A 27,351-nucleotide genomic window follows, 5' to 3' on the forward strand; every position below is an offset into this window, starting at 1 on the left:
TTCAGTTTCAGAAAATTACTCTTTTTTGAGTTTCACTCACAGAAAATAAATGAACGTGCTCTTGATGCGTTGGTCATAACTCAAGAAATTGGAGGAATTCACTCAGGACATTGCACCTGTATGGCGGGTCATTCTGAAGTCTGCAGCCATGTTGCTGCCATCTTATATAAGCTAGAGAGTCTAACATAAATGGTGGAAAACATGGCATGCACAGAAAAAGTATCTGCCGCGGGAATGTTCCTGGCCCATCAAAAGTACCTGTGGTCAAAATAAGTGAGATGAAGCTACAAAAGAAGAAAAAACTGAAGACAGTTTAAATGGTTCGACCAATATCCCACCAGTTGAAAGGAATGAACTAGTTAATTTCCTAGAAGGTGTGATAAGTGATGATGATATTTTGCTAAGCAGAATTTTGTGGCCATTTTGTACAGAACTGACATTTCCATAACCTATAGATAAAGTTGATATCCAATCAACATTCATATAATCTTCTAATTGAGCTGGCTTACTTACAATATAAAATTGGTTCAATTATTTAGTGTAAAAATTAAAGCAAACGATTACCTGTCTTCAACCAATTATTAAAAATTAACATTTTAAAATTATAAGTTAAAAGTAAAAGTGTCAAAATCAGTAAATGTATTAACGAAGGGACCATCTTAACATTAAGTTAGGTCTGGGTTGGATTGGGAACCAAATTTTGATAATATCCAACAACATTCTATGACCCCAAAAGCCCCATTACAGGTTAAAAAAAAGAACTGACCACTTAGGTACCTACCAGACAAGAAATGTTTGCTGCACACTCGACCTTAGGCTAACAAACTTTTTGATAAGTCATTTCATTTAATTGCATTTATCCATTGTTGGCGTCTCTTTTTGGAGAGTTCATTAAGGTCTAGCCTATGCTTGAAACTTAGTTCTTTGAAGAAATCTTATAAAACTTAGTTAGGTCTTCGTCACCTCTGTTATCACACTTTACAACACAATAAGTCCTTGGCATTTTCCTCGCCAAAATAAAACAATCGCATGAAATACTGTTTAAATCAAAACCAAAATAAACTCCTTACGCTGTCAGCTGTTGAAAATGACCAGATATTTTTAATAAAAAAGCAAATGGGCACACAAAATAAATAGAAATTTTCGTTTTAAACTGCAATGTAAACAAAGCAAAACAAAGGCAATGGGTACTTTCAGCGGATGAGTAGTTGACCTAGCGATTGCGTTCGGCCGGCAACACTAAGAAAGCGCTCCACTCAGCAGATGAGTAGAATCTAATTCTAATTCTAATTAATTAGAATCTAATTCTAATTCTATTTCTAATTCGCTCAGCGGAGATTCTTTACGCTTCTCAACTCAGCGCTTAATTGCACATGCGTACTTCATCAATATCCTTTGTAGTTTGTTAATTGGGTATTAAGTTTTGTTTTATTGTTACAAATATTGTTTAAATAAAGAACTTCAAGTGAAAGTTTTTAAGTTGTTTTATGAAAAAAAGATTTAGGAATATACAGGCTAATATTTAATGCCTCAAATCAATGCGTTCAGCCGAATCTCCGTATCGATACTCTAGTAACCCAGCAGATTAGAGCTTAGGATCAGCCGCTAACGTCGGCTGAACGTTCCCATTGTGTGCCTATAGGCCATATTGAATTTATTTTGGCAGATTGCTGATTTGCACAATAAATTTAATAACGACGTATGTTCGTGACCATGTGGATAAAGCCTTAGGCTGTCATGTCATTATTGACAAGTATTGATTGTCACTTACAAGAATGTCAAACATTTATATTTTGTTTTGTTTTTAATTTTGTAAAAAATATAGGACTGTAAAAATTGAGTTTGACTTGCCGGAAATAAAATAGCCAAAGTTGTATTATAATCAACAACGTTTCTTTTAAATGGTCATTTTCGACAAGCCGTACAACTATGGCTTCCGCACAAGATGCTTGGTATCTTTCACTTTTAGGCCTTGCAGAGTATTTTAGGGCATCAAACCCCCCAATGATTAAACCCTGTATACAGTGTCTACAGGCGGTTTTTAATTTCAAACCTCCACAAAGGGTTGAATCGAGAACTCATTTGCAGCTTGGGAATATTTTATTAAATTATACCAAGAACATTGACTTGGCAAAAAACCATTTGGAGCAAGCGGTAAGGGTTTTTAAATTACTTTAAGCATCTAAAGAATTTTTCATAACTTATAAATCAAAGCTTAAAAGGTTGGCTCAATGATGTAGTAAAGAAATGTATATATTAAACTTTCTAAATGATGCATATCAATGCATCTCAGCTTAGGACTAAGGTTGGAAAAATAGTTCCAACTTAAATATTATACCATGTTGTAAATGTTATTTTTAGATTTTTATTCTTATTGTTAGAAATTTATATTAATAAAACCTAAAATTTATTATTTTTCTCATAGGTTAGGTTAATATGATTACTAATAATATTTCTGAGTTTTGTTAAATACACTTCTGTGGTATGTCACATATTATCTAATTAATGCTGTATACCATAATATGAGAAAAGATCTTATATAAAGGAGAACTTAAATGATATTTATTGTGTATTGTATGTTATAATAAAATTGGCATAATTAATTAAATTGCACAAATAATGTCAACTAAACAATTAATATATCCCCAGAATTTTCTAGTAAGTTAATAGAATATCTTTCTCTTAGCCCTGACACAGATCTCATGAGGAAAATCACAGCCAACTTTACTCAAGCCGTGAAATGATAACATCGGCAACATGGCTTCTCAGAGGATCATTTCTTCATGGGGATCTTTCAATTGAATAAACCAAATTTATCTGCATATTTAACAAAAACAGTACCTCTTCCTAGAAAAAGTCTAGACGAAAGAAATAGTGAACAACAAAAACATAAAGAACTTGCCAATGAAGCCTCCGAGCAACTTGATTTCATAACAAATTTTCAAGATCTTATGAGTAATTATTCCTAAAAAATTCTAATATCTGACCTGTGGAATGTAAGAATTGTTGGGGATACAAAACTATATTTCTATACTTTAAACTTGAATAATGCTTGTATAAATATTATTAATCAAATATCAACAGATAGTGACCTACATGTTAAAGTCTTTTTAAAAAACAATGAGTTGTCCCAAAATGACCCAAAATGGATTTTACTTTTCAAATTGAAATTAAATAGGTCATTTTAACTTGAAAATCTATTAACTATAATAAGGTATAAGTCTTCTGATTATTGTGAGCCTAATAAACCACACTCTTCATCTCTAGAGAAGTTTCATGACTTCATTAACCAAAATGCAGATTTCTTAAAACAGGCATTAAATTTATCAGAAAATTCTGATTCACACAACTTAGAGGATGAAAAAGAGTGACATTTGTAATCAAGTAGTAGTTTTAATAGACCAAATAACTTTACTTATTTTAAAGCAAAAACATTATTGCCCATCAACTATAGTAATGTCTTTTATGTTATATAATATATCCCCTTGTGCATATGAATTGCTTAGAGATTATTTTAATCTACCCACCAAGAGGTACCTACAGTATCTTTCTTCTAGCTTTGATGTGTCACCAAATTCTGACTTAGATAAAACTAATGACTCCACTAATCATTTAAACATTGTATCCACTTCTTTAGCACCAACTGAGAAAGTTGTTAATTTATTAATTGATGAAATTTATATAATTAAAAGACTAGACTATAGGGGAAAAAGTGTAATTGTTACGTTGCCAACTGTTATTTCGCGACTTGAGTAAAATCGGCTGTGGCAAAATAGACAAGAAAAAATATAGAAAGAACATTTCTTTCTATGAGTGATTAGTGCTTGCTAACCTTTTCTCTATGTCATTTATTATTATTAGGGAAGCTATCATCCAACTGTTATGCTATTAGAGTAATAACACATTCTCTGGGACTTGATGTGGCCAAAATTGCCTACCATGCTCTTATTGAGTCTTATCTGAGATACGGTATTGTGTTTTGGGGTGTGTGCTCTCAGTATTTGTTCAGCTCTCTATTTTGCAAAAAAGAGCCATACGCTACATGTGTGCAGCTCCCTTTCATAGCCCCTGTAGGCCATTATTTTTAAAACACTCTGTCCTGACATTTCCATGCCTTTTTATTTTAGAGACTGTTTATCTTATCCACAAAAAATATCGCCATCAGCTTGGCCCCCCCCTCCTCGGGTTACAATCTCCGAACAACCTTCTCTTTACCTCTGCCTATCCCAAAAAGTGAGCAGATTAAGTCCTCTTTTGTGTACGGGGGCAGAAGGCTTTTTAACCACCTACCCCTTTATATAAGGCTAATAAATTGTGAAAAACGTTTTAGGAAAAATATAAAGAAACTCTTGCTTGCTAAAGCATTTTATTCTGTAGACGAGTTTTTAAATACAAATTTTTGACAGTGAAGAGTTTTGCGCAGCATAATGTGAATTCTTACTACCCTTTCTTTGGGTGTGTTCTATATTCTATGTATGTAAGAATTGTTAAAATTTTTATATTTTTGTAAAAGATTATGTTGTCAACTATCTTTAAGAGTTTATATAATGCTTTGTTAACAACAGATGATGTTACGTAACAATAAAGCTATTTTTGACTTTGGTATCTTTCGCCTTTTGACATTTTTATACTACCCAATCTACAAACATTAGCCTATTTTTATGGGTAATGGTATTTTTTACAGCCAATAATGTCCATTACAGAAATGTTATTTGACATTATCAATTTTTTAAGTTAAGTAGGCTTTGTTATTGTTTTTGTTTTCATTCGATGTTCATGTTTTACAAGGGAAAATTTTTTTTATAGTTTTATTATTGGTTTTTAAAGAACCATATTATAAATGAATAATAATAAAGTAGTAGAGTAATAATTTATTTGTAATTACAAAAACATATTATAAATGTTTATTAATAAAGTAGTGGAGTAATAAAACTCATTTTATTCCTTTCAGAGGAATCACTTGGAATTTCCCAATTTCTGGGTATACATAAGCATGGATAAACTATATGACTTTATAAACTTAATGATCATTTTAAACCTTAATAAGGTAGTTAGCAAGGCAAGAGAATTTGTTGATTTTCAAATCTCTTACAAAAACGTGCCATACCCACAAGAAAATAAATATATCTTTTTTTCAATGTACTAAAAAGAGACAAAAGTAAAAGCAAGACTATATAACCTCTTTCTATATTTCTGTTCCGAAGGCTGCCGATGGCAACTCGAACTCTACCCAATTGGAACCAGTTGAGATCGAGAGTAGGGTTTAGAAATTTTTTCTATAAAAATAAGACAGAAAGGTTTTTTCTATGAATTTAGAGAGTTCGCTCGTTGATTAAAATATGCAGCGCATGAACCTTAACTCCTATTCTGTACCAGATGTCCCACTTAGAATGGTTTTTAGCTATATTTTTAAAAGTTTTAGCTATTTTTTTTTAGCTATATTTTTTTCTAGTAAATTTAATTTACTTTTCGATTTTGCCATCAAAATTATATCATGCAATTTAAATTTTTTTGTAAAAATCAAAGTAAGATTTTTTAATTAAAATGAATTCTTTTACCAATTTTACTAAAAATTTTCTCGTATTACTGGATACAATGTTTAAAAGTTTTCACTACCTTCTCCTAGTTTATGAAAGTCAGTATGCCAATGAGGTTTTAATCAAAATAATGGAAAATATTCCAAAGTTTCTCATTATATTAAAAAAGGTACCTTAAACTGACATTTTCTGGAGAAAATTAGAATCGAATCATTTACTTTTAATTACAGCTTCTCTGTGGCAAAATTTCAAACTTTGCCATAAAAGTTGCGCTCTCTAGTGCCAGCTCTAAGAATGAGAAAATAATTGTCAGCAATTTCTCATGGTCTCTGATGACAATTTTTTTTCCACTTAAGACCTACAATATGTAGCATTTAATCAAATCAAATATTTTTTAATATATTACAGTATGTGTTTGTACAAGTTAATTTGTAAGTCTATTGGCAAGAAATAAATATAAAACAGTAGAAATTGAAGTTATTACACATTAATATCTATACACAATTCATATAAAATATAAAAAACAGATTAGGTTTATGTGTATTTAATTATTTGGAAATATATAATTTAATAAACATAAACTCAAGTTATACTTCTTATGAACATGATTTAAACCATTTTTAATGTAGTTATAGAAAAGAGCTTTTGCTTATAAAAGGAATCTGACAGATCTCGAAATAATTGAGAATTGCAAATAATCTTTGTTTTTTTATTTCTCAAAAACAAATCCGTTGAGTTTTAAGTGTCCTATGGAAAATGTCATGTTAAACTATGAGCCTATTCTATAGCACCATTCTAGCAAATTTTTGGGTCTGATGATGGGCTTAAATTTCAAGATGCAATAAAGTTTCTTCTGATTGCTATGCTTTTAGCATAATTTCTTATAGTTTAGATTTTGACATAGCTTATTATGCTCTTGTGGAGTCTCACCTGAGTTATGGCATATGTTTTTTAGGGCACAAGTGCTCAATATAGGTTTGACGCACTATTTTTACTTAAGAATAAAGCAATTCGCTTTCTGTCTAAAATAGGAGTCGTGAGGTCCACTTTTTTGTTCCTTTATATTGCTCTGTTCCTTATATATCTTACAAACTGCAAGTTTTATAATCAAAAATCATAAAAACAAAATTATATTTAACGAAACGAGATAATTCTTTTGGTACTAGGCTCACTTACAGTTTCAGGTTGCCTATAGTACACAGTGAGAAATTTAAAACATTCATTTGTGTGAGAAAATCTTTAACCACCTGCCTCTTGAAATTAGATCAATAGACTGTCCTGTTAGACTTAAGAAAGCTGTAAAGAAAAAATTGGTCTCAAAGTCTTGTTACACTCTGGAGTGTAACAGGAAATTATTTCAATGTAATTAGCTGGAATTAGTAGTTTACATTTCTTTTATATAATTAGTGTCTTTTATTTTTTATTTTAATGTTGTTAAATTTTCAATGTATATTGTATACACACCTTTCATTTTTATACTCAAGAATATCATTCTGTACTTCATGATAATTGTATTTTATTAGGATTAATTTAGCTCATAGCAAGGCTACACCAACTCTGTGATAATAAAGCTAGTTTTGAATTTGAATTTAGATTTGAAAAAACAAATTGAATTTGTTACGTTCAGATGTGATGCCATCAGATTATGAAATTACTGCAGCATTATTAATTTTAAGGAGGAAATTAAAATACAATGAGGCCAAGTACTGTACCATGTATCTAAAATCAAGTTTTTCAGTGGCGCTATAAAATCATTCAAAAAAGTAGAATAACTGTCTAATATTATGCAGTGTTATATTATTTTTAATGACTGTAGCAATGTTCATTCTAATACTTCAAAAGTCTCATTTGCAAAGCCTTCATTTATAAAAAAACCAAAAGCTTTAATCACAAGTCTATAAATATAAATTGAAATATGAGGGTGGTTCCAATATGATCGAGACAAACGCTCTGACACATTTATTTGTAATCGGAAAAATTTTCAAAAATTTACAGTTTTTCTAGGTGCTTTCCCTTACTAGGTATATTTATTGTACCTTTTTAAAAGTTTTTTTTTAATGCCAGTAATTTTTTGGGCAACTCGGACAGCCATGTGCGCAAACAAACTCCTCTACTCCTCTACCTCATTGTTGGTGTTGAATTGTTGACCTTCGAGGGTTTCTTTCAGTGGTCCAAACATGTGGTAGTCGCTGGGTGATAAATCTGGACTGTAAAGAGCGTATTTCAGTACCTCTCACTCCAATTTCGATATTGTATCGAGCGTGTGACCCGCGGTATGAGGAAGCGTTATCCTGAAGATGAATCGCACTTCGGGTTAGATTGCTCCTTATGTCGCGCTACAATAATCTTATTACCTATTAGAACTCGGTAAGCCACATCTGAATATCCAACAAGTATACCACATTCAGCCTTTTTATCCCATTTGGAAGTTCTCTTTTTTTAGGAATTCTAACAAATATTTTGCTAACATAAATTCTTAAATATTTGGCATCAGGCTTCTTTCTAAAAAAGATTTCATAAGGAATCAATCTCTCTATGGTGTTTGCTAGAATTCTGTTCTTTAAGAAAACAGCTGTTTTAACAGCCTCAGGCCAATAGCATCGATTCATTCGATTCTCGTGTGTTTTCAGAAGGTAAGTATGCAGAGGGGTAGAGAAGTCTGCAGCATTGATTGAACAATGGGTGCACAGAAAGTTGTGCGCGGCATATTTTTTCTGGTGTGATGCTGGTTCGTGGTCGACAGTCATGTGGTACATTCTCGACTATTTCGCGTCCACCATTGAATGCTTTGGCTTATTTACACATCATCCTTACTCAGGCACTCACTACCGAACTGATTTCCCAAAAACGAGAAAAAGTTCCGTGTTTTAAACGCCTTTCCACACAAAAGAACGAATGAAAATACGTTGCGCAACACGATCGGTACTTGATGTTAACTCAAGGTCGTTAGCACGCGCGTGAAACTAAGCTCCCGACGAAAACTATGCCACATTGTTCGTAAGGGATCCAGTTATCACATACTCGAGCCACAACTGTCGTTTAAAACATACATGCAACGCTACAGCATTTGTCTCCATCAAATCTGAACCGCCCTCGTATATTTAAAAAGATGACACGTTTTTTGCCGTCTTACAAGGGATCGTCCAAGACCTAAATAAAGAACAGTTTTAACCTAAATAAGTTAAATGCATTGAATTAAAAATTTCTAAAACTACCTAAAATAGACAAAACAGCCACTAACACAACCAGGACGGAAATTTAAAATGTGCACATTATTACACACCAACAGGTAATAAACTATGGTTAACTTTTAAGAATGCATTCAGAAAAAATGTAAATAAAGTTAATAGTTGCAACATCAAATGAAAAAATAAAGAAATAAAAAATAAATAATAATAATAATAAAGAAATGAAAAATATATATTTTTTTTGGCCTACCAAAAACAAAAGCATATGATAAAACAAATCATCAAAACGACTTGACTAATTGGGTTGGATGAAGCATAAACATGGTGAACATAAAGAATAAAAATTACTAGTTAATATTGTTGAAAATCAAACCGGGTTCAAAATAAAATACGTCGTTCACACAAACCAAAAGGGGCTTTTCATGGCTCTAGTGGAAACCAGATTGGTCCAATCTTCTTCCTCAATTACAATGATATTTCGACGGCCGCCCAATCTTGTTTAGTTCAGTACTTGGTTATCTTTTTTAATGAAAGAAATATGTACTCGAGGGATACTGTATATTTGATCATTACAAATTTTAAGATAACTTAAACTTATACCATATTTTTTAAGGAAATCATTAGTCTGCCCTAAATAATTTTGATTAAATAATGTCTAACATTTTTTTTTGCAGTGGAATCTCTCACAGTCAATTTCATCTTTTGATGATGTTAAATTTGAAGCCGCAAGCATTTTGGCAGAGCTATTAGAGCAAGAAAACCAAACTGCTCAAGCAAAGCCAATTTTAAGGAAAGCTATTGAGTTATCTCAACACAATGTTTATTGGCATTGTCGTTTAATTTTCCAGTTGGCAGTAAGTCAAACCCATTTTGAATTTTTACATATAGCTCACATTTAAAAGAATTAATTGTATTTCTTTGTAGCAAATTCATGCAGTTGAAAAAGAATACGCGTCGGCAAGTAGCCTTTTAGGAGTTGGTGTCGATTATGCTCAAATTTCAAATGCTTACTACACTAGGATATTGTTTCTGTTAAGTAAAGGAATGGTAATTAGGCTTTCAATGTCTCTAAACATTAAATTTAATAATATCTTCTTTTAGCTTCTTCTAATTGATAAAAAACATTCTGATGTTCAACCTGTCCTAACCCAAGCTGGACACTTAATAGAAAACTGGACTGGGACAGCATACCAACGAGAGTATTTAAAAGTTTATTTTTTAGTACTTCAGGTTAGTATGCCATTATCAAAATCTGATGTAAAAATTAATATTTGTATATTTAGGTCTGTCATTACCTTATGGGAGGACAAGTTAAAGGTGTAAAGCCTTGCCTTAAACAGCTGCAACAAAGTATCCAAACAATTATGCAACAAGATGATAGTAAGTCAAATTATATTGATGTTAAAATTTGATTTATTATCGTCATTATTTCTAGCTTTTCCCTCAAGTAGTCCAAGCCAAGAGCAGTTTCTTTGGATGCCAAAGGAACACTTATATGTTCTTGTGTATCTTTTAACTGTTATGCATAGCATGCAAGCAGGTTATATGGAAAAAGCACAAAAGTACACAGATAAAGCTTTGTTACATATAGAGAAGTTAAAAAGTATGTAAATTTTAATTAACACATTTATAATTCATGATGTTTTAATTTATAATTTTTCATTCCAGTGCTTGATAACAAGCCAATCCTTTCAGTTTTCCAACTTATGCTCTTAGAACATATAATAATGTGCCGACTAGTCATGGGAAATAAAACCCAAGCTTTACAAGAAATTTCTTCTGCAGCAGCTTTATGCAAGAAAAATCCAAAACTGTTGGAAAGTCATGGAGCTCAGCTTCACACTTTATTAGGTTTATACTCAATGAGCATGGATAACATGCCGACAGCAGAAGCGCAGTTCTTGGCAGCGTTGGATGTAAATATTCAGTTAAAAATTGTGATTTTTTATTAGCTATTATATTTATTTTTCAGGCCTCACAAGAACGAGAGTTGTCGACGTTCGCTAATTTGAATTTGGCGATAGTGTATCTTAGAGGAAAAAGAGAGAGCGATTTTAACGCGTTGTTTGATAGAATTAATCCAGAAAATTTGCCCAGTCAATCTCATAGTTTAAAAGCAGCTGCTTATTATGTTCAGGGATTGCAAGCTTTTTTCCAAGGGAGATTTAACGAAGCTAAGTAAGTGTTTGATTTATAAATATTTCAGAATAAAAAGCAGTTAGTGATAAGCAACAAGTTAGGTAATTTGTTTTTTTTTCTAACTTTCGTTTTTCGAGCAACCAGTGGCATAACTATCACTAGTTATTATTAATGCACTTTTACAAGAAAAATACTACGACAGTTACTTAGAAAATTATGACTTTGTATTGTCAAAAATATTATATAGGAAAAAACACTTTTTTTAATCTCTGGGATCTGTATACTTTTGCCCCTTACTTCGGGCTAGACCGTTTTTTTGCTACGATCCTACCGCTTTTCTCATTAGGGTATGTAGAAGTTTATGTCTACTCGCGGTCGAACTTTTTTGTCTGAAGTACTTATTGTACTTGATACATATAGATCGTACGTGACTCCTAGGTATTATTTTGTCTAGCAAATATGTTAGTAGTTTATTTTTGAACAGGCGTTACATAAATGATAGGAAGAAAAATTTAAATAAACACTAAATATTAATGTATATGTAAAAAGTAATTATATAACGTATTTATGAATAGACACGTCATTAAATTTACTCACCCATAAATAAATCGGCAACATGTATTCTGAATACGTTGTAATCTTTGTTTCCATAAAATATATATTGTTTTCATATTTTCCATAAAATATGCACTCGGGAAGATCGAAGGTATTTCTTTGGAAACATTAGCTGCTAGAAAAATAAATTCTATTAAATACCAACAGTAAAAAACTCAAATAGATTATAAAAAAATCTCATCCATTATTCTCCAAGAGACCAACTTACAAAATAGACGAAAAACAAAAAAGAGAGAATGGTCAGCCAACATGTATGGCCTTATTGGACTTTAGTAGGCCTTTTGACACCATTAACCATGATATGTTATTGGCGAAATTAAAATATATTAGTATTTCAGAAAGCGGTATAAATTTTTTCAAGGATTATTTGCGTAATAGAGACAGTTGTGTTATGGTGGTTCGGCAGTCTGAAAAGCAAGCATTACTCAGAATTTACACCTTTTAACCAGGGAGTTCCTCAAGGCTCTATAGTATCGCCGTTACTTTTCTCTATTTACGTGGCTCATATGTACAAAGTAATAAAACACGCCACTTTGCAACAATATGCCGATGATTCTCAAGTTTATATTCCAATTCACATTAATAATATAAATCTATCCTATCAAAATTTTAATAGTGATTTAATTAGTCTACATAAATATGCAGAAAATCATAATCTTAAGCTTTATGCCACAAAATCTAAAATTCTTATTATGTGCTCCAACTTTAATATAAGGCAAAGGCTCGAACACAACTTATCCTTAAATCCTATATCTATTGATAATACTTCAATTCCTGTTGTTTCCGAAGCAAAAACTTTAGGCGTTATATTTGACAGCTCTCTCTCTTTTGAATTACACATAAAAAATAAAACGAAAACTGCTTATTTACGTTTAAAAATACTTTTCAAGTTTAAGCGAAATTTATCAGCAAAACAAAAGTACTTATTGTGCGATAGTCTTATTTTGTCATTGTTTCATTATGGAATTAGGGTGACGTGGTCTATGGAAATTCTTTATCTTCACAAAATAAAAAAATTATATGAAGAGTCCAAAATTCCTGTATGAGATTCTCTTATAGTATCCTCTACAGAAACCATATATCGCCTTATCTCAATAATAATAAAGTATTAAATATGAACAATAGAAGAAAGCTACATATGTATAATTTTTTATATCGCATAGTAAATAATAATCAACCATTTAATTTAAGAAGTCAGTTTCAAGAATTCGAACATGCGCATGCCACACGAAATAACAACGTTTTTATCGTACCATTGCATAGAAGCGCAGCATTTCAACGTTCTTTTAAGTATGTAGCTGTTCAAACGTGGAATGGCTTAAACAATGACATAAAGCAAATGCCCTTGGGAGCTTTCTCTGGTCAAATAAAATCTAAACTACTTATGGAGCAAAGAATTGGCATTTAATTTAAGTAGGGTGATATATAAAATGTGATAATGCGTATAATAACATAATACAAGAAATAATAACATGTAACATAAGATATATACATGTGTATATAATATGCTTATTTTCAGTGGAGTTTTCGGAGATTATATTTTAAAATTCCGTTTTTAGTATTATTCTTTCTTTTTCCGTAACATACATACGTATATTTTTTGATAGCCTAGGCCGATGCACGCATCTTGGGGTTATTTTTTAGAGTATTTTTTCGTGTCGTTTGTCCTCTCTCATTGCGCTCGTCCGTTGTCGCACTGCCGCTGCCTGTCTTAAAATCTTAGGTTAATTAATTGTGTATCTTACTTTGCATTCCTAGATAAAAACGTTATTTTTATTTTTGTAACATTGTTTCTGTAAATTGTATAGGGCTTTTTCATCCCTTCTTTGCTTGTGCTTACTAGGGAAAACGGTTTTATAATCGAGATAATAGTCCTATTTGCCAAGGTAATTTTTTTTCCTTGTAATTTTTATTGACTTATAAAACTGTAAATTGTGACAAATAAACCATTTCAATTTGATTTGAAAAAAAACATTATAACCTAAAAATTATTGTTTATTTATGTACTGTGAAGTGTGTGGATGGCTTTTAAAGGCCTGATGATGCTCCAACTAGAGCGAAACACGTGTAGCCTGTGATTATATGTTGTGAGACCGTGACTTTGTGTTTTTCTTTGTTTTCGTCTATTTTAAATAGATTATACTAATTTGCGAGGACTTACTGTTTTTGGTTTGATATTGACAAATTAATAATGAATAATTTTTAAAAGGGTCAAATATTGGCTCTACTAATAATTTTAGAGAAAAAATATATTAGAGTAATTTAAACAATATTGGCGAAAAATTTGTCTTTTTTTATCCCCCAGTACTTACAGGTATCGCTCAAGGTGAGAAAGTTAGGTAAGGCTAAACTGCCAAGTAAAGTTGTCATAATAGCATTGTGGGTTTAATTAAATTATTATTAAAAATTCGTACACATGCATACAAATTAATTATTATAATATAAACCATGAAATATATAAAAAAAAATTATTAAAAATAATTTATTAAATCTAAAATATTAACTTTAAAAAAAAAATGAAAAAAAAAAGAAATGTTCAAATATTCCTCCGTAAGCCGCTAAGCAATCACCCCAACGGTCGTAAAACACATTTCTAACACTTGCTCATTGCTAAACTGAAATTTTTACATTCCATCAGAATAGCATTTTTTAACACTTTGAGATTTGGATAACTCAATCCTTTTAAATTTTATTTTTTTGTCTTTAAATGCCCTCACAGAAAAAAATCGTTGGGAGAGATATTAGGAGACCTTGGTGCCCAATATATTACGTGTTGCAGGCCAATAACATTCCCATTGAAATCGTTATTTAGATATTCCCGAACAGCAAGCGTAGTATGCGCCGGGCAACCATCCATTTGATACCAAACCTCTTGATTTTCCCCGGCAAAATCATTTAGACTCGGCAAAATTTGTTCGTTGGTCGTTCACAATGTTGTTGATTTCATTTTCTTCGTTTTCTTGCCTTTAATGATTGTTTCGTTCATTGTTTGCCTCACATTTGCAATTATTTACTATAGTGCCTTTTGCTCAAATTTTGTAACAGTTCTATTAACCGTTGATTTTCCTAGTATCGGCCAATTTATAATTATTAAAAATTAACAATAAATTTTTGGAAAAAAGCTGCAAACAAGTCTGAAATTTCTCGGTAACTATGGCCTTGGTAAAACCATTTAACCATTAGTACTTTTTCTTCAGTAATGTAATTCACAGCTGAGTTTTTAATGTCAAATTTTAATGTACTGAACTTATTATGACAAATTATTTGATGTTCATCACCAGTCAAGGTAATAAATTTTGGCTGCCATAAAAATCTTTACTAAAATTTGTTTTTTATTTATCTTTTTTTATTGCCGGTGCATATGAGGCAATAAAAAAAGGCAAATTTTTGTAAAGATTTTTGGCTGTTACTCCTAAATGGACAAACCAAAAATAATTAAGTTATTTTGTTGGTTGCAGATTTTGGTGCTCTTTAAATTATTCTAATACATTTTTTCTCTAAAATAATTAGGGGAGCCAATATTTGACCCTATTAAAAATTACATGGGATTTCCTATGTCCCGCCTAGCCTGCCTGGCGGTGCAACACCCTGTATGATTCTTTTAAGAATACAATTTTGGCTTTAATTGGAAAAATTAAAGATTCATTCAACTAAATGATAATAGAAGAAAACGTAAAGCTTGGGTAACATAGGAAATTATTAATTTTATATTACAAAGGGATCGAATGAAAAAAATATTAAATTATAATTATTGTTTTAAAGAAAAGTACAAAATTTATAGAAATAGCAATTTAATAAATTTAACAAAAACTAACTATTTATTACAAATTAAACACTATGTTTGTATGTATTAAAGTTAACGAATTATTTGTTTTTAAGTATTCGCGAAAAAATGCAAAATGAAATAATACAATAAGAAATGGTCTTTTAAATTAACCAAAAAATGATGTGTTTAAAAAAAAACGATTTCTTAAAATCAATACCACATTTCGTGAATGTTGGTTAAGCATAAGTTAAATCAAATTAAGTTCAGCATCCAGTGAGAAATCAAGTGGTAGAAAATGCAGTGTTGGGTCATGTTGAGATGGAACCTAATACATCTGCTCGAAAAATTGCTACCACATCTGACGTGTCTAAAGGTACCGTTCACAAAATTTTAAAATTACTCAAATATCATGCCTAGAAAATCAAACTAGTATATGAAGATGGTTTTCATCGTCGTGTACAATTTTGAGTGTACTTTAGTGATAGGTTAAATCCGGAAAGAACTTGCTGTACAATGTCTGTTTCTCGGACGAATTCTGCTTTTATTTAGATGTTGAAGCAATAGACATTACTGTCGATACTGGAGCGACATTAATGCTCATTTATTTCGAGAAACACATATGCGCGACTTCAAAAACTTAAATGTATGGACTAGTATTCTGGGAGATCATAGTATGCGACCTTTTTTTATTAATACAACCCTAAGGCTGAAAATTACTTCTGAAGGACGCCATCAATCATCCCAGAATAACTGAATACTTGAACAACGATAACTTTCTAGAAAATGAACTGATGTATTAACAAGATGGGGCACCACCATATTATGCTGTTGCCGCTCGTTATTTTTTGAACGACGTATTTCTTGGATGATGGATTAGCCGGAGAGTTACCGTAGAACGGCCTGCTAGATCTTCCGATCTTACCTTTAGATTTTTTTATGGCGTCATCTAAAAACTAAAGCCTTTGCCACAAAACCTGACTCCCTTGAAGATCTTCGAAATAGAATTGTTAACGAATTCAGTTAATAACGCCCGAAATGTTCAATAATGTGCGCATACGTCTTAAGCAATAATTGTATTTTTATATGGAGGCCAACAGAGATCATTTTCATCATTTAATAAAATACGTGTTGGATTCTTTTTTTTCAGCTAAAAGAACTTTCTTGAGAACGAATTAATAAAATAAAAAAATAAAAATAGGTCTATGTAGAGAATAAAATTACCTTTAATTCAAGATACACTCGACGCCTATTTCCATTTAAAAAAATTGACATGAAGGCTCTGGAAGGTGAGGGGATGATAACAGAGAAATGCAACTTCTGTCAATAAATGTTCTCCTCAATATTAAATTCCAAATGTTAGGCCGTTTTTGGCAAAAAAAATATTTTTCAAGGTTTTTGAAGGTGGACTGTTTTGTATCGGACAACCTGTATATATTTTATACCTATAACATATTTTATACTTCAAATAGAAGTTATTTCAACTATGATCAATTAGAATTCATTTTAGTTCTGTTGAGAAAGTGCAAAAAGATGCCCCTCATAAGTTAAATAATAAATTTTAAATTATATCTTTAATTATTTCTTTGGTATGTATTCTTCAAAAATGTATTTCTTTGAAAAATCGGAGTAAAAATATTTACAACTTTTCATGAGTATTATTATTAAAGTGGCAAATTAATATTCAGTATTAAAAATTTCCAGGAGGTACTTAAGAGAAACTCTAAAAATGGCAAACGCTGAGGATTTGAACAGGCTGACCTCAGGATCACTTGTACTATTAGGTCACATATTTTTATCTCTCGGAAATAGTAGAGAAAGTATGAATATGGTGACCCCAGCAATGCAGTTAGCCAGCAAAATACCCGATGTTCATGTGCAGCTTTGGGCTTCTGCTATTTTAAAAGGTAAGAAAACAGCATTATTAGTTTTATCCCAATATATTGGTTTATTTTAACCTCATTACAAAAAACCTATTTGATTTAATTTTATTTATGTGACAAAAGTTAGAAATTCGAACTTAATTTAAGAAGATGCTTGGCAGAGATCTGGTACACGTAATTAACTTTCATTTTCGTTGATTGGCAGCCTCATGTCGAAGAATGCGCAGCCTAATTTGTAACATGTTCTTAATATCCTCCAGCTCTTGTTTTTTTTCAATTAGGGGATTTATTTCTCTATTCAAACAATCAGCAATTTTCTTGATTACAGCTTTACGGTAGTACGAGACTTCTTCATATTCACTAAAAGCAAAACATGTTTAAGTAAGAATTTAGAAAGACATAGCTCTTCACAAACATAGGTATACATAATTTATTTAATACGACATTCATAGTTTTTATTTCTGATTTGTGAGATATTGTAAAAAAGCATATTCTTGTCCACTGGCATCCTTAAAACTATACAAGCTGCCTCCGATTAAGTCGACACTATTGGTATCTTTGTTTAATTTAAGATATAGGTTCGGATAAATTAGTGAGATTTTCTCTGTTGATTAAAATAGTGAAAACGAAAAAAAATTAAACATCGCGTTTTTTATGTGAAAATATAAAAAATGTACTTTTGTTAAGTTTATTTACACTAATAGCTTAAAACTAAAAATAACAAAGTTATAACAATATTAATAATTTCATCAAAGTTCAGGCAAGTTGGCTTTGAAATTAATAATTACATCAAGTAAACTACTTAATTTGCAATAAATATGCAAAAACATCGCTATTTTGTTCAATACATTTCTGAGCACACTTAAGCACGCGTCTTGTAGCTTCATCTTTCAGCGCTCCAGATATTATATCTCCTGGTCAAAGTGCCATCATAAAACATTGTCGTATTATTTGGTTTTCTATTAAGTTGCACCAAACTTTTATACTAAATTGTTTTAAGGGTTTCTGGAATTAGTAAGGACAAGATTTTTTTGGGACACTACTGGTACATTTTAATGGTTAAACATACCTTTGTTTGAAAAATTAGCCCAAATTATACATTTTAAAATATTATTATTTGCTTCATATGCCTTATGTAACCAGTTACAAAAAACAAGTCTTTTGTTACTGCCAGGCAACAATATTTGTACTGGTCGATACTTATATGGCACAAAATTTTGTTTCTTTAAGATCCGCCATACTGTTACTAAGATCATACCGTAAGCTCTTGCTAAATCTCTAGTTGAGTTTTCCATACGAGCTGCAAAAGATGCCACAATAGAAATTTCAACATCCTCGCTTACTATAAATTTGTTTTTTCTTCTAGTTTTTTAAAATATGTTTTCGTTATTAAATTTTCTGCAGAGAATTAAAACGTATCTTCAGTTTGGCAAGTTACGAGTCTGGAAACTCTGGCGGTACTCTTCTAGCGCCCTGTCGCTATTTTTTTGGCATACAAGGTAACATTCTAACATATCACATTTTTCAATGTTTGTAAAAGGCATTTTGCTAATTTAGATTTTACAAAAATCACAAACTTTGGTAACGTGTAACTAACTGTAAGTATTTATTTACTTATTCTATTAATATTTACTTATTATTTAATTATATATTGTTATTATTTACTTATTCTATCGTTTTAATGTTTTTCTGTTTTCACTATTTTAATCAGCAGAAAAAATCCTACCAGTTTTCTAATTTACCCGACCCTGTATCTTAAATATTAACAAAGATAGCAAGCCGATTTCATCAGAGGCACTCAGTATATAGATATAATATGTATTTATAGAGAATTTGATGATGCTTTAAACTTTTATTAGAACAGAATCGAGACAGGTTTGTATTAACAATTGTGTAGGTCGCCAGTAGTAAATGTTAAATGTTTCTGTAAAAAACTTTTCTGAATATCTTAAATGAAACAAATTTACCTACGTATTTATTAAGTAAAATAAAAAGATACAATTCTTTACATCTTCACTATTTAAAAAAAAAACGAAAATATTGAACGAAACTCTGTATATGAAATAAGCAAATACGTCAACAAAACTATAAATTAAGTAAATAATGTAAGTTACCTTATGATAAATATTTAAGTTTTACATCCCTGATGATGTGAAAAGTGATAAGCTAAACAGAATATTGGTTCTAGAAATTTAGTTTAACAATTTTTAGGCATTACATGAATGATTGCTGTACCAGTAGGATAGTATCTCATCATTTTGATATGGATCAATCTTTTTCATTCGTTAGTGCCTATTTTTAGATAAAGTAACAAATCTTATGAAAAGCATGGCTGAATGATTAGGATTATGCTCTAAGATGATGTAAATTTAAGAAATCTAATTTTAATTGAGCTATAATAAAAATGATCTTAAGCGTAAGCATTTTATGATTTAAATGAATTTAATATAGAATAAAAGATTTTTATCGTTTACCAATTTTATCTTTGAATTTTTGTTTTTCAGCATAATTAAGAAATTTTTATTTTCTTTGTGGTTATCCGGTTAAATAAAATGTTCAATAGTTTCACTGAATCTTGGTTCTGGCATGCCAATGATGAGCCAATGTTTGAGATTGATTCCATAAAGATGGACGCAATTTCAGAAAAGCTATAAATGAGCCTAGAAAAGAGTATGCCACTATTGATAGCTGTTTGCCGCTAGCGAATAATGTCCTTATGTTATCAATTACTGGATTTTAGTATTTTTTTAATTGATGATAATAATGATAATGATTTTGTGCTCAAAAGCAGGTGGATATATTTGAGAATAATTATTGTCGTATGAATCTTATCAATTTTTATCATTGATTTTCCAACAGGATGCCCATCAATATACTTTTTGACTAATTAAGCATCGGCTTTCAAAGGAAAAAATTAAGGTTTGTAATTGGTCTTCGCAATAGCGCGATTTAAATACTATATAAAAACTTTGGAGCTATTTAGAAAACCACATTTGAAGAAGAAATATCAAAAATCTAGAAGATGTATGTGAAGGAGATTTTGAAGGAAGAGCAGAATAAAATTTTTGTGCAAAGCTAATGCACTTTTACTATAGCTAATACAGCAGGAAAAGATGCTAGGCATTATTGAAAATTGTGAAAATAAAATGAATATTTAAATGAAACTAAGAACTTTAAAACTATAATTTTTTTAAAAATGCTTCTATAGTATTAAAATCTTACACAATTTTTAGTTTTTTTTAATAATTTATCTCTGAGTACCTTGGCACATAAAACTGACAAAAATAGCAGTTTATAGAAAGTAATAATATTAATATTTACAATTTATGAAATGTCTCCATTCTTTTTTTCACTACTATAATTTAATAAGGTTTAGTAAAATTTGCTATAGAAGCATGTAAATAAAATCCTTATTGTGTATAAATTTTAAATTGCTTGAAGTGAATTAGCTTTATGGTTAAGGTTGTTTTGTAATAAAAAAATTTTTTAGAAATCCGACACACAGCTATTTTTTGACGTCGTATTAAAGAAATTATGTATTTGTTGCTATTAAGTCTAAAAATTTGTTTCCTATTAAATATTGGTATAACATAAATAAATTAATTAGAAAATACTTACTCGTCTGAAGGGTATTCTCTGTTAATATAGTCAAAATATGCCAAAGCGTCATCTTCTTCCTGATCTATCTTTTCTTCGATACTTCTTATAGACTGGTTTATATTGTAAAGCAGCTCCTTTTGGTTCTTAATTAGAAACTCTTTATATATAATTTCACCAGAGGTCAGTTTCTAAAATATTTTTGTTTATGTGTTGTTTATCTCTTTTGAAACAAAATTTAAAAAAAAAAGGCTACTTACCACCGATTTATTATAAAGCATTTTTAAATTATATTCTTGCCGCGTGTTATTTCACTAATACTGAACTTTCACCGATTAGGTACTTAACTGTTAGGGTCTTTCCAAACTTTAGGTAGAAATGAATGGATGGTCAAATTTTGGGGGAGGGGATAGATAAATGATGTGCGGAAATGTTGGGCGATGAATAATCAATTTTATAATACGCTTTTAAATTCAGTTAATACATAAGAATTTCTACCTGAAAAGAGATCTACTGAATGTGATAATAAAGGACCGTTTAGAGCAATGAAATAAATGAAATAATAAAATTAAAAAGGGGTCGTTTAATATTATTTTATATTTGGCAGAAATACTCATTCATTTCTTATTTTATGAGACTAGTTCTAGAGAAGTAAGGTGTAAAACTTGTTTTAAACTGCGCTATCGTTATATAAAATCTCATTTTGAGAAGAAAGTTTTAAATGAAAAAATAGAGCAAAGTGTATTTTTGTAACACAAAGTGTCTTAAATAACTACGTCTGAAATATGTTAAATAATACCGGGGAATGCTTAGCCTGCCTAAAAATTTTACGTTGGCATTATGTACTGCACCTCTCGGTGCCAATTTGTTAAACAAATAGAGGAGTGAAGATGTAAGATTAAATCTGTGGACAACAACACTGAGGTTACACTGAACTAAATTTTCTATACGAAGCCAACCCAACTCGTTGATTTTATATTATACTTATTATCCTTTATCTCATTTAAAGAGTTCTTAATGCGAAATATGCTTTTTTTAACAACTGAAAAAAATATGAAACTTAAATCTTAAGTCTTTTTCAAAAGGGAGACCTTTTGAAAAAAGTTTTAAGTTATTTAGCTGCGCGTATTTAAATATTACTTTCAGATCATTATTAATTTCCATTTCAACTTCTTGCAGATAATTGATTTTAAATGAATGTCGTAATTGTATATTTATCTGCAAAGTTTGTATTTTACATGTTTTTACAACTTCGAACATATCAGAAATATATATACCAAGTATCAGAAATATTATACCAAGAAAAAAATTGGCTCAAGGACTGAACTTTGGTTACAGCTGAAGTAATTTCACGAGAATGTGAAAATTCCGTTTTATCCACTACCACCATCTGTTTTCTTTTTCTTTTTTAAATAAGTTTCTTAATAAATAAAAGTTAATAAAAAAAGCGGTAGAAAAATGCGCAACTTTCAAACTATTTAACCGACTTTATTCGCTTACTGTTTCTGAGAGCACGCTCAAATTTCTGATTTTCTGTAAAGGTTTATTTATATTTAAACAGCATTTGGTAATGGTATTTGTGAATATTCTGTATGCTCTAAACACAGCAATTGGAATAGTAGATAGATTTTTTAGGAACACATTTAAGGCCTGAAAGTATCGTATCTTGAAAAAAGCCTCAGGTAGCTCTTTTTAGGTACCCTCATTTTTAATTGAAATTACTGGGCAGTTTTATTGTCTCACAGGTAGTATCGGTTGTAGATTGGAGTTATTCAGACCTTAGAAATGGTGAAAATGGTGAATTATTTATTCTATAAAGGAAGCAGGTATTTCTGATTTGGCTTATTTTACCTTTTAGTGTTTCTTTAGTAAATATTAATACCGTCGTAAAAGATCACCATGACAATATTTTTGTAAAATTTCTTAAATCCTATGGTATAATGAGTAGCTTAGACGTCGTTTGGAATCACGTACCATGTAATAAAATACCGAATAAACTTATTAAAGATTATATTTATGTTAATCACGGCCAATCAACGGCAGAACAAAAGCGGGTATTTTGCACCTTAGAGACTAAAACGATTGGTTTTACGAAAATATAGCTGGTAGCTATATTTTCGTAAGTCTTCTGGTAGCATTTTTGTATGTACCCTTTATATCTAAATTGAACTTTTTTTTTGTAAATTGCCCAACAAATATTTAGAAAAGGAATTAGTCAAAAAACAAATAAAACTGAGATCCTTTAAAAAATTAAATTTCGCTGTACATTGTTATCTCGCTTATTTTATTTGGATTATCAACCTCTTAACGCAGAGGTGCAGACAAACTACAGCTTTCCTGTTCTAATCTACAAAAGTCAAGAAATAATGTCGTGCCCATTGGTTGTAACAATAAATTATATTTAACGCCCAGCTAAATCTTAAAAGATTTAAAACACTTTTTTTATATATTGCTTCAACAGCATAGGTAGATTTATGACCACGCCTTCTGAGGCGTCGATCCTTACGATCCTTAACCATTTCGATGTGAATTGTTTATGACCGGAGCTCGTATTTTTTAATTAGATTTAAATTTTGTAATGATCATGAAAATTGGATACGCTGCTCAGTTGGGAACGATGAGGTGCAAACTCCTAACGGTTGTACGAGCGGGCCTTATGTTGAGATCAAACTAACCTTTCAACAAAATCCTTTACGCGAAATTTAAATGATCCAACATGTTTATTCATATTTGATACTTCATAACTAAATATCAGTTTTTTCAACTCAATTATAAAAAGCCCCAATAACTGAAATAAAATTAACCATGAGCAACAGCCACTAATGAAACCGCAGTATAATAAAACAATTTGTAGCGTGTATGTATTAAATTGTATTATATTAAATGAAAATAAAACCTTTTAAGCGTGCAATCTATGTTTTTATTTGTTAATATATACAAATCAGGTATATTTCTTTCATCATATAGGCATTCTAATATAATGGAGAATTTGGTTTTCTTGTTTTGTTTTTAATCCGATTTAATTTTTTGTCTTGGCGACTCAAAAACCTAATCTAATCACATCTTTCTTTCAGATCTTCACCGAATATGTGGCGACACTGCTAGAGAAAACGAGGCTTACCAGAGGCATCTTAATTTTTCGCAGATGTTGAGGATGGATCATTTTAACGCATCGAAACTTTCGCAACACTGCCTGATATACTGGACTAAAGGCGATTTTCCACTTTAAATTGTGTTGCGTCTCGTACTTTTTTCCTCCTTTTTATTTTTTTTTTTGTAAATACCAGCAAGTTTTAGTATAACAAAAACGCTTTGTGTACAGGGATTCGGGTAAAAAATATTATTTATTTTTATTTTTTTAGCTTTATGTAGGTTAATTTGCCTAATGGGTCAGTACAATATTTCAATAATTGTAAGTGATGACTCCTGATCAGTATTGGATATGAATCAGCTGTTATAAATTACAGAAATCAAACTGAAAATGTTGTTCGAGTAAAAAAAAAAGTTTATAAAGTGCTAATTATCATTTATGTACAGGAGACCATTTTTTGACAGAAATAATTATTAACAAAAAATAGGTACAAGATGTTTTGCTGGAAAATGCAATAACATATTATTTTGCATATACAAAAAGCAATTGAATCGGTATATGCAGAAAAGGCACATCAAAGAAACCAATTTCCAACTGCCCTTATTTGCCCTAATTACTTTTGGAGCTTGCTTTATAAAGCAAGACACACAAAAATATACAGGGTGCTCCAGTTTCGAAAGCGGAAACTTAAATATCGGATAGAAAATCTGAAAATATAATGTAAACTTTATTCAAAAAATGGTTTGTTACAGAGGTATAGGGTGTCGAAGTTTTAATTAAAATATTTAAATTTAGTATTAAGTAAACAGTATATGTTCAAAATTGCTTTAGATATTTAAGTGAAATTTGGTAGATTAAAATAGATAAGATAATCTCACGCGTAATCCAAGTTTCAAAAGTACGAAGTGTACGGTTATTTAGATTATTATTTGGGCAGTTTCTATTTTGTTTATCATTACCACTCAGGCCAAAGTTCTCCGCCGAAAATTCTGACGAGTTTCAATAAAAATCTGAGCATCTGGAATTCAGGTATTAGGATAGCGTCTACGAAATACTGATAGTAATAATCTTCTCTGTTTCATTTCCTATTCCAAAATTTAAAAAAAGAGGTTCAATTCCCTAATAAATTAAAATTGTCTTTAGCAAATTACGTAGTGAATGAAAAAAAAAAATTTATTGTAAATTAAGCGAGAACTTCAGTAATAATGTTTATTGAAAATAAAATCAGTGATTCATAGTTTTTACGTAAAAAGATATATCTTATCTAACAAAGATGCCAAATAAATTTTGAAAATATAATCAAATTTAAATATTTTATTATTTAAAAGTTTGACACCCTGTATCTTTGTAACGAAGCATTTTCCGAATATACTTTACTTTACAAATATTATTTTGAGCATTTCTATCTGCCATTTAAGTTTCCGCTTTCGAAACTGGACCACTCTGTATACAAACTTTATAAAACTAGTTTAAATCAGAGCACAACAAAACGATAAAATTAAAAGTTTGATTAACCCTTATATGGCATATCACAGCTCGTGGTTTGTTGTCTTCAAAATACTAGTAATTCTGTAGTAAGCTTTCCTGAACAACATTTTCATCTTAAAAGATTTTTTTTTTTATACAATTCTCAGGACCGCAAACATCTGAAAGTATTAAGTCAAGAGTAAATATATTGAGAAGAATCCTCGAGATCGATTTCGTGAGTACATCGATTTTATACTCATATTTATAAAAATGCAGCTTTTTCGCCGATACTAGATGATTTGAATCTAATTGCGGCACTCAAGACACATTATGGACTTTTCAGTTCTTCACTCTTACACCAGTACCACATTTTATGAATTGTGTCATCCTCTGAAAGTCGCATTGTTGCTTTTCCTCCTGTATTCAATCAAGTGACTGGAAGCTCTAGAGTTTACATACCACGAAGCAGATCTATTTTTCCTTTATTTGAGCTATAATTATAGACCCATAAAACATGCATCAAAAATTACTTTCAGCGTTTTCATTGACATTTTCCTTTTTAAACGCTTTGTACTTGAAACAATCTCATTTCTTGTAAAAATAATATCGCTTCCGTACTTCCATTACCATTATTTTTGTCATCCTTATATATTGATTTCATTACTTCGTGTTCGTTCTGATTTCCCCCTAAATCAGTTTTATTCGAACCACATACTGACTTAAAAGACAGTATTTTGCTATTAGTATTTGAAACAATTTTACTTTTAATCTGTAAATAGCATATTAATTGGCTAGTGGTTTATTATTCATTACCGTGAGTTCATGAAGTCAAAATCAACATCATTTGTCACCTATAAAATGAAAGCTCGAGAAAAATCTGTAAGTAGCTTCAGAACTTGCAAACCTTTGTAAAAGGCAATCATAACATGATTCTTGATTTTTAACTGACAACTTGAAACTTATCTAGTCCTGTATGAAAATGTCTGTATATCGTTATAAAAATGTTGTCCCTATCTTTTGTTTTCAAAACATGCGATGAAACATTTTTGTTAAACGCCTGCACAGGAGGTTATTAATGGTCACTTAAAAAAAATACACAACCATCATTAGTTCACACCGAAAGTGCTCTAAGCTATAATTTTTTTAAATTTGAATCACACTTGGTTTGATTTCTCTATACATTCACTTAAGCAACGCAATGTTTTTCCTAGTTTGTATTATTACAAATCTTCAGCACTATTTGAACATTATATTCACAGCCATAACCGATCAGGGTCTTTGGCATTAAAAAAATGTATATGATTTACGAACAGTGATTTAATTCTCATAAATAAAATTAGTTTTAAGTAAGACTGATAATCTTTTAAGATTTTGTTTTTGAGATAACTGTAATGTATATAAAAATTTTATACGATTTGTTTTAGTTAAAAGAAAAAAAAAAGACATAAGAGTCGAGGTATTTGTGAGTTAGTATAAGGAAAAGATAAATATAAAACTCAAAACATTTAGAGTAATTTATTTATTATTGTGTTTCGATACAAACAAAAAATACTTAATAAAAACAACGAAATGCCGCACCTTCACGCATTTCAAATAAAGTTGATTAGGATTCTGAAACATTTTCTAAAAAAATCACCTTAGCATTCTAAAACTTATGTGTAAATAGACAGGTTGTTGGCGACATATGGTAAAATTACACAATATGGATCTTCTAGCAAACAACGGCAAAATACTTAGTATTTATGAGTTTTTATACGTTGTCAGCTAAAAGCCGTATTATAATAAATATAATTAATTAAAAAATTAACCAGAGAAGCTAGCAATAAACTCCTGTACGATTTTCTTCAATTCAGCATCGGTGCTTTCGGTGATTTTACCCTCTTTGGAGATGCTCTGCAGTATGTTCTGGTGTCTGCTCCTATAATTTAAAAAAATAATTTAAGATTTTATTTTATATCTGTAATATCGGATAGTGGCTTTATGTTAAAGCATTATAACAAAAGTAATTGCAAGAAGCGAAATATTCAGAGAAAAGTTATGAATTCTTTTTAGAAGAGGAGGTGTTTTTAGT

At 30.4% G+C, this 27,351-nt stretch overlaps 2 protein-coding genes across 2 annotated transcripts in view; one reads left to right on the forward strand and one right to left on the reverse strand.

Annotated features, from left to right (window-relative positions):
• The first annotated feature begins 1,776 nt into the window (after positions 1–1,776).
• On the forward strand, positions 1,777–26,785 carry LOC126749651 (MAU2 chromatid cohesion factor homolog). The gene is made up of 10 exons (XM_050459346.1): positions 1,777–2,154; positions 9,400–9,579; positions 9,650–9,772; positions 9,827–9,955; positions 10,009–10,105; positions 10,161–10,328; positions 10,394–10,641; positions 10,698–10,903; positions 16,947–17,149; positions 23,797–26,785. The coding sequence occupies exons 1-10, from the start codon at positions 1,930–1,932 to the stop codon at positions 23,949–23,951; spliced, it is 1,734 nt and encodes a 577-aa protein (XP_050315303.1). The 5' UTR covers positions 1,777–1,929; the 3' UTR covers positions 23,952–26,785.
• LOC126749650 (ATP synthase subunit alpha, mitochondrial-like) overlaps positions 26,781–27,351 on the reverse strand; it is a 29,657-nt gene continuing 29,086 nt past the window's right edge. The window contains exon 8 of the mRNA XM_050459345.1: positions 26,781–27,198. Coding sequence (XP_050315302.1) covers positions 27,084–27,198 — 115 coding nt within the window. The 3' untranslated portion in view covers positions 26,781–27,083. The remainder of the gene's footprint in view (positions 27,199–27,351) is intronic.

Source organism: Anthonomus grandis, unplaced genomic scaffold, assembly GCF_022605725.1.
Source record: "Anthonomus grandis grandis unplaced genomic scaffold, icAntGran1.3 ctg00000470.1, whole genome shotgun sequence".
NCBI lineage: Eukaryota > Metazoa > Arthropoda > Insecta > Coleoptera > Curculionidae > Anthonomus > Anthonomus grandis.